The sequence below is a fragment of the Pangasianodon hypophthalmus genome, chromosome 2 (assembly GCF_027358585.1).
Source record: "Pangasianodon hypophthalmus isolate fPanHyp1 chromosome 2, fPanHyp1.pri, whole genome shotgun sequence".
Classification (NCBI taxonomy): domain Eukaryota; kingdom Metazoa; phylum Chordata; class Actinopteri; order Siluriformes; family Pangasiidae; genus Pangasianodon; species Pangasianodon hypophthalmus.
The window spans coordinates 33,911,618-33,920,341 of record NC_069711.1 but is presented as its reverse complement, the minus strand read 5'-3'; the positions used below and the strand labels follow the sequence as shown (position 1 = coordinate 33,920,341).

At 40.0% G+C, this 8,724-nt stretch overlaps 1 protein-coding gene across 1 annotated transcript; it reads right to left on the bottom strand.

Moving 5' to 3' along the window:
• Nucleotides 1-734: 734 nt before the first annotated feature.
• LOC113523686 (uncharacterized) lies at nucleotides 735-8,282 on the bottom strand. The gene is made up of 4 exons (XM_034298855.2): nucleotides 7,874-8,282; nucleotides 6,917-7,459; nucleotides 4,405-4,485; nucleotides 735-974 (listed from the first exon to the last, which is right to left on the bottom strand). Exons 1-4 carry the CDS (start codon nucleotides 8,186-8,188, stop codon nucleotides 735-737), a joined length of 1,179 nt encoding a protein of 392 aa, XP_034154746.2. The 5' UTR covers nucleotides 8,189-8,282.
• Between the last annotated feature and the right edge of the window lie 442 nt (nucleotides 8,283-8,724).

Genomic DNA, 8,724 nt, shown 5'->3' with positions numbered 1-8,724 from the left:
AGGGGCCCGCCCTCGGAAGCCCTGGGCCCAAGGCATCAGGGCTTCTTAGCCGCGGCCCTCCTTGACAAAAGAACGGTCCTCAGATCCATCTTCATGTCAGAGGGACCGGGCCCAGAGCGCCGCCGAGTTTCTGTGCCTCCCTGTGAGAGGAGGCAGTACACGGAGGGGGCTGCCCCCGCCCGGCAGCCCCACGAGCCAGAGAGCGGTGAGGGAGAAACCGCTGGAACGCTGCCGCCTGCGTACGAGCCTGCTGGTACCTGTCGACGACGGAGCTAACAGCGTCGCCGAACAGACCAGAGAACCATAAGAACGACCCTGTCCCTCTCTTTCATGTCGGACAGGGTCAGCCAGAGGTGTCTCTCCGCCACCACCAGGACTGCCATAGACTGGCCGATAGCACGGGCGGTCTCCTTGGTGGCGCGGAGAGAAAGATCAGCGGCCCGCCTGAGCTCCGTCACGTGCTCATCCAGCTCTTTGAGCAGGTCGGCCTGGTACGCCTGTAACACCGCCATGGTGTGCAGACACGCACCAGCCTGACCCGCTGCCGTGTACGCCTTGCCCACCAGCGCTGAGGTGGTCCGCAGCGGCTTGGTGGGCAGCGCCGGTGCCTTCAGGGACGATGCCGCACCAGGGGACAGATAGCTAGCTAGCGTCTGTTCAACCCTGGGCATCGCCCTGTAGCCAGTCTGGTCCAGCCCCGCCACGTTAGCATAGTAAGAGGAGGCGGGACTGAATTAACGGGCCGAAAAAGGCCTCCTCCATGACCTCGACACCTCAGTGTGGAGGTCGGGGAAAAAAGGCAGGCTCCGGCGTGGAGGTGGCGGTTTACTGCGCAGGAAGCGCTCACCTAGCTTCGACCCCTGCGGTTCAACCCGTGTTTCAGCGGGCCAGTCGATGCTAAGTTTAGCAACGGTCTGCGAAACCACCTCCAGCAGCTCCTCATATTGAGGAGACTGCGGCAGATCAGAGTCGGCCTTAGGCATGCCGCAGACAACACAGAAAGACAAACAATAGACAGACAATATCACACAGAGCACTTGCTGAATGACAGAAAGCTAGCGCGACGTTTGCCGCTCGGGCTTTTATGCTTCCGGGTCGCTACGTCACCCCGCCCGAGACGTCTCGCCCATCCATTGGACTGATTACACGTTATTCAGAGCGCGGTCACGCTGAAGGCATTCCCATAGCGTTTCTACGCAGCGTCTCGTTCCTGAAGGGGAACAAAATGACATCATCATCCCCACTATCTTCACTGGACATCAGTATAAGAAGATTTGTCAGATCTGATTGCTAATCTTTATTTAGATCTAAAAAATAGGATAAATCTGCTTTGTTCAATTAATTCTGAATAAAATGCATGCAGCCATCAAAAAAAATACTGTATATATTATATCCTGGTACAGTTTAAAGAAACCTACATCTGATGCATTTCTCTGTCAGTTGACAGATCTTTAATAAAACTGTTTGCTGTGAAAGTGGATGATTTTATCACACTACACAGTGACACTTTCTGTTTAATGCTAAATGTCTGCTGAGTTTTCAGCTCCTTTTAAAAGCTCTGAGCCATTTAGCTGGAGTGAAATCTTACATGTATATTTACATTTATGGCATTTGGCAGACGTCCTTATCCAGAGCGACTTATAAAAGTGCTCTATCAATAAATACATTCTGATACTGGTTCACTAGGTCACAAACTAAGAACACCATCACTCTAAAAACTCTGTTGGGAGGAAATATAGAAACAAGCGCTCACACAATACAAGTTTTTTTAATGTGCTAATTTAAGTACTTTAGGAAGAGGAAGTTATCTTCTCAGAAGCCGTTACATTATTCTGTTTAGTGAAATGTTTTTTTCAGCATGGGTTGTGTTGAAACCATATGTTTTATCCTGACCAAAAAAAAACGTCACACCAGTGGCTTTCTGAAACTGATTAAAGGTCACATGATTCTTGTTGATTTCTTGAGGTGTGAACTGTTGGCTAAAGAAGTTAGAGATTCAAGGGGTATCAGTATGAGCAGATCTCTCAACTCTGGAACAACAGATCCAGATTGCAGCACTCTATGACACTCAGAGGAGGCTCCAGGTCTACTCAGCTCCCTCTGGTGGAGAACGTCTTGGCCGAGAAAATGAGTGGAAGAATGAACCTCAAGTGGATCACGTACTACTGAATCAGTTCTGTAAAAATAATGCTCGTTACTGAAGAAATTACATAGTTAATTCAGAAGTAGATGTCTTTTCTTCCTCCCTGTGTAGATGTGGGGTGGACATTTAAAAAAATTTTGTAAATAGCTCAATTCAATTAAATTTTATTTGTATAGCACTTTTAACAATGGATACTGTCACAAAGCAGCTTTATAGAAATAAATTGATTCAAATTAAGTTAAACCAAAATAAATTGTAAATATGTGAATTTATCTGAGCAAGCCAGCGGCGATGGTGGTGAGGAAAAACTCCCTAAGACGATATGAGGAAGAAACCTTGAGAGGAACCAGACTCAGAAGGAAACTCATCCTCATCTGGGTGCTAACGGATAGTGCGATTATAAATAAATCCCTTCTATAACTGTGTACAATATGTACAAATAGTGCAATTGTGCAACCAGTAACCAGTATCATCACAGTTTTCACAAGAAGTCTAGTTTGTTAAACCAATCCACTGTCCACAGATGGAGTCCTGAGTACAAAGCTGCTCGTGGCAACCGCAGCCCCAAAGCCACCACAGTACAACTCCGCATATGAGATCTCCAAGCCATCACCACCATAGCTATACCTTTGCAGTATATCTATGGCTGTTAAGTGACTAATTGGCTGAATGCACTGTTCCAATACATTAATAAAAAACGAGACAGAAAAAACGTCCTACGTCACAACAGGGTGCGTTCAAATTAAGGCCTGATGTGCAGTTTGTCCCAAAGGTGTTCAGTGGGGTTGAGGTCAGGGCTCTGCACAGGACACTCGAGTTCTTCCACTCCAACCTTAACACACCATGTCTTCATGGAGCTCGCTTTGTGCACAGGGGCATTGTCATGCTGGAACACATTTGGGCCTCTTAGTTCCAGTGAAGGGAAATTGTAATGCTACAGCATACAGTGACATTCTGTACAATTGTGTGTTTTTAACTTTGTGGTAACAGTTTGGTGAAGAACCACATATGGGTGTGATGGTGAGGTATCCAAAAACTTTTGGCCATATAGTGTATGTATAGGTCATGTCAGTGTGGCCTTGGCCTAGAGATGCTAATATTTAAGACTTTTCCATAGTATTTATGTTTTTTCCCCAAAAGCTGAAAGGGAAAAGATGCAGGAAGCAAATATTTGCTTTAGTTGTTACTTTCATTTTAATATAAAATCACTTCATCACACTGCACAGTGACACTTTCTGTATACAAGAAGTTTTAATGCTAAATGTCTGCTGAGTTTTCAGCTCCTTTATAAAAACTCTGAGCTGTTTAACTGGAGTGAAATTGTCTATTGTGAAATAACTGTTGTGAAATTATTTTGATTAGAGAAATGATTTATCAGAATTGTGTGCGAGAGAGCGAGAGACCAGCAGGTCCTTCTACAGATAAAGATCTCTTTATTTGTTTTTGTCTTGTTTTTGTTTATTTTTTCTTCACTTGTTAATCTTATCATCTGTTCCCTCTTCAGGTGTTATTCCTTATCCATATAAATGCTTCAACAATACATTGTACAATTTGTCATGCAAATAAAGCTCATTTGAATTTGAATTTGAATTAGAAAGAAAGACAGAGAGACAAAGATAGATAGGCAGAAAGAGAGACAGATAGACACAAACGGGCAGAGAGAGAGAGAGAGAGAGTGAAAGAGAGAGAGAGGCCAGTATAGACAGAGAGAGACAGACAGACGGTGAGAGACAGACAGACAGTGAGAGACAGTCGGAGAGACAGACAGACAGACAGACAGACAGACAGAGAGAGACAGACAGACAATGAGTGACAGACAGACAGAGAGTGAGTGACAGAGAGATAGACAGACAGACAGACAGTGACAGACAGACAGACAGTGAGAGACAGACAGACAATGAGTGACAGACAGACAGACAGTGAGAGACAGAGAGACAGACAATGAGTGACAGACAGACAGACAGTGAGAAAGACAGACACAGGCAGAGATATTACAGGTTTATTACACTGTACGATCTTCTGCACGATTTTGTTGACAAAAATCGCAGAATTTTTGAGTCGTGAGCTGGAAGGCGTAACACAGCGGCTGAGAACAAAAGTTCTGTCAGTGTGAGAAATTTCTCATATGACGCTCGTCTAAAATCCACCAACAGGAGGACGGCAAACTTAAGGGACAGCTACGACTGTAACAGTGATGGAGAAATAAATAAAATAAATATCTGTAGTTCCTCAAACTCATTTTCAAGAATGTTCGTGTTTACACGAGAGACGGACGACAGAAGCAGAACGTAGTCTTTTTCTCTAATCCTAGGTCTATCGTTAGATGATCTTCCTCGTATAACCTGACACGGAGAACACACACGCTCTCACACTTACAGAATTCAGATCAAACTTTATTGTGATCTTCTCAGCAAGTAATAATCTTAAAATATCGCTGAAATCGCACGGTGTAAAATCGGCTTAACGGCGTTCAGCGCTGTTAGTCCATGTGTCGAGTCCGACTCAGAGCAAAATCAATACTTTCAGTTTCTTTGTTATTTATTTTTTTAAACTTTGGCCTCAGTCTGCACAAAAAAATTGAATAAACCAAAAAAACTAAAACAACAACAAAAACAAGCATGGCATTTTATTATTTCCAGATTTTATTACAAATCAAAGCAAACAAAACGTTCATTAAACCACTAAAATGTAGAGGAGGAACACGGGGCCCAGTTTTCCAGACTGCACTGTAAACAAAACCACCAGCCCTGAATCATGTGCCCTAATTCCATCCCACAGTAAAACATGTGACCTATTTTCTACAGTGTGTCATATACCCAGTCCCCTTTATCACCTAATAAGTCACTTTCGCTCCCTCGGTGTTGGATTGAGACGCAGCCAGCTGCATTTCATCCCTCCCTCTGTACGCATGTTTTACATTGCTGTGGTGAGGTCAGTATTTTTCCAGCCTCTTGTGTGCTTTACATTAAGAGCAGATACAAAACCTACACCGCATGAAGAACAGGAAGAAACAGATCTAAAACTAAAAGGGATAGCTCTGATAACAGATACACCTGATTAACTACCTGAAGTGCTACAGTTATTATTATCCAGTGAGACTGAACTGTAAACTGAAATCTATCCCTAATAATTTGCACAGAGAAATCAAATTTCAGAATTTTCTGACTTCAGTCTGATTCACATCTCAGTCAGAACCAGAATCGGGTTTTCATGGCAAAATCAGACAGAAATGACTGTGAAGGTTACTCTGTAAAGACTCACACTGGCACAGACATAAATCAAACCTGAGATCAAACAAACAAACAAACAAACAAACATCTTACTGAGACACCTAAAAAACACACATATAACTATGAATTTTTTATTTAATATATAGTTCTATTTTTTAATAATCATTTTTTCATCACAAAAAATATCCTTATGTATAAACATACACACATTTGTTAAATAAATTTCAATTCTAAAAAAATTCATAGTTTTTAAAAATAATTATATTAAAATGTAAAATATGTAATAAATATCAATCTCTGTATAGTTTATACATCAACTAAGTAAATTATATATTTAAGTAGATTTTGTGTCCTAATCAATTTACAGACTTATTATTATTATTATTATTATTATTATTATTATTATTATTATTATTACAGCTGATATGATTATATTTAGTTAACATTATTTATGAAAAACACACACAGTGTTATAAACCTGTAACTTAGCTCCCTCTCTGTCCACAGTAGTGCAATGGCGCCACCTGCTGGACATTTATGTAATAATAATAATAATAATAATAATAATAATAATAATAATAATAATAATAATAATAGACAGCAGACATTTAGCATTAAATCTTCTTGTGTATAGAAAGTGTCACTGTGCAGTGTGATGAAATGATGAGGCGACAAAATCGTCCACTTTCACTGCAAACAGTAAAGTTTTATTGAAGATCTGCAGGAAAATTAACAGAGAGAAATTGATTTAATTATTTTGAATATAATATTTGCATATTGTTTAAAAGTAGCTTTTATTGCAAGAGCAGCAAATCTAACAATATTGATTAAAAAGCTTTTTGCATGAGTGTACAGGAAAGTGTTCCAGGAAAAATGAAGATCAACAAAGTGTCCTTTACGCTGCTTTTACACTTTTGTAACAGGAAAATCGCTGCCTGTTCCTCCTTTTGTGCTGATGGAGAAGATGAAATCCAACATGAACACTGTAACCATAACAACGCTCTTAGAGTGGTAGCTGGTAAAGGCTAACTACCTAGCCTAGCTCGTGCTCCAGAATACATCTATTATTCTCAGTAATCCAGATGAAATAAAGATTAATGTGAATATCAACAAAGAGTTATTTTCCATCTGACATGTCGTAAACCTCTTGATATTCACCAGCACTTTGTCCTCCATTGTTGTTTTTCTCACTCACCCCCCACTTGATTGGTCAGGAGCTAAAAAAGTTTCAGTACGACAAAAAAAGTCTACTTCCTGTAGAGTTCATCTGTAAATCGTGCACTGGCAGAGTGTGAAAGCAGCCGTAAATAAACACCTTGATTTAATATGATTAAAAATGTATCAGAAGATGAGATGTAATAATATAATAGAGCATTTTTATGTTTCTTGTTGCATATGTTTTAATCAGCATTAATTTAACAAAACTGTTTTTATGTTATTTTGAGATCTAAATAGAGAATTTCAGGCTAGGAGGAAGGAGCTACATTTTCAAACCTTAAAATTAACATAAAAACAAATTTTATAACTTTAATCCTGGAAACACTTTGAAATCTGTCCCTTTTTTATAGAATTTAGTGAGTTGTTTATTCAGTTTGGCAATGGTCATGCACCTGAGTTTAAAGTTCAGTTGATGAGCGATGTAGGCCCTTGATATGAGTTTCTTAATATTGTTTTTACTGGTGCAACAGAAAGTGCTCCAAAAATAACTGGGAATGTTAATACCTTTTTTATATTTTTTGTTTCTTGTTATGGGTATCCATTTCTTCCCTGGAACGACCCCGGTCACAATGTACGCCAGGTGATTTTGGTCTAGCCTGCAATTTTCATTTATTTCTGTAAGCATCGGTTCCTCCACTTGACTTGCCCACTTGTTGTTGCTTTTTCTTGTTTGTGGTGCTATGTTGGTTAAAGTGAAGGTGGAATCTGCTTGATCCTGATCAGCAGCAAAGCTACATGGAAACACGTGACCTCGAGTATAACTACTGTTTGTATAATCTGAGCTCACAGCCTGGTTAATTATATTTCCTGCTTTTTTGGGGGAATCCATCATTTCTTTCTTTTCTTCATATTCTTTGACATTTTCGAGCTGTTATGGAGGAGAAATGAAATAGTAGTGAAGTAAACACAAACACATTAAGCAGCTCACTCAACACACTGTTCATGATAAATACAACACAAAACACAAAAATCTCATTTTACAGAAATAAAATCCATACTATTGGTGTAAAATCCAGTGTTTGAATGTCTGAAATTTAAATGACACTTACAGTGCAAAAAGAAAGACTTTTAAAATTGGAGAAGGAATGTTTTGTTGGATTGTTTACTGACTTGTTTATTGCATGAACTGCTTTTTGGTCATTTGTATTTACTTGCTACTATCTGTGTCCACTATGTTTTACTGCACAAACAGTGTCTCCTTCCTGATCATCATTTAGTTCAGTTCTTCAATGCTATATATGTTAATAAATCAGTAATGAAATATTTAAACACACTGACTGACCTGAGGTTCAATCTTCCACCTATTGCGGCGTGTAGTATTCTCTTTCTGTAGGAACGTGTAGGCCGAGTAAACAGGGATCCTCTTCTCAGTGTCATACACAGTCGCAAATCTGTATTTGTTTTTCCAGCGCTGACAAATCTTCTTATACTGATGTCCTTTGAAAATAGTGGGGACTATGACGTCATTTTTATTTTTTGGGTTTGGGATGAAGAAGTCATGACAGCGTTCTTTAAAAGAGCTCAAAGAATCCTCAACCTCCGTCAGGGTCAGTGAGGAGAAAGCGGAGAGCAGGAGCACCAGAGCGAGGAGCTTCATCCTGACACACAGTGGAGGAGTGTGTGTGTGTGAGGAGTGTGTGAGGATTGTGTGAGGAGTGTATGAGGTGTTTGTGAGGTGATGGAGAGCAGAAATCTAGCTGGAAACAGGAGAACAGAAGAACCACTGAATACATTAAATACAGTTACAAATGAGGAGAGATCTGCTCTTATCAACAGATAGATAGATAGATAGATAGATAGATAGATAGATAAGGTTTGTGAAGGTTTGTGACTGTAGCTCAGTGCTAACCCTGTGCAATGGCTATAAAATCTGTTTTTAAGTAGCCCAGTGATCATTAGAAATTCACATACAGATTCAGTGCTTTGGACCCCCAATATCTATCTATCTATCTATCTATCTATCTATCTATCTATCTACTATCTATCTATCTATCTATAAGCTAAGGGATACATAGACTAACTAAGACATTCACTAATCACTGCTGTGGGAATGTCCACTAGTCGTTTGGTGGAAAAACAATGCGAGACAGTAGAGAAAGAAAGCAGCTCAGTGAACTCTGTAAGTCTAAAAAT

Bases quoted from the DNA above. Each gene is read 5' to 3' on its own strand.
- LOC113523686 (XM_034298855.2), bottom strand. From the start codon at position 8,188: ATGAAGCTCCTCGCTCTGGTGCTCCTGCTCTCCGCTTTCTCCTCACTG. The intron at 7,460-7,873 runs GTCAGTCAGTGT...CCTCCATAACAG, and splicing joins GGTGGAAGATTGAACCTCAG to CTCGAAAATGTCAAAGAATA. The intron at 4,486-6,916 runs GTGTTTCCAGGA...TCTCCGTGTCAG, and splicing joins AAAAAGGGACAGATTTCAAA to GTTATACGAGGAAGATCATC.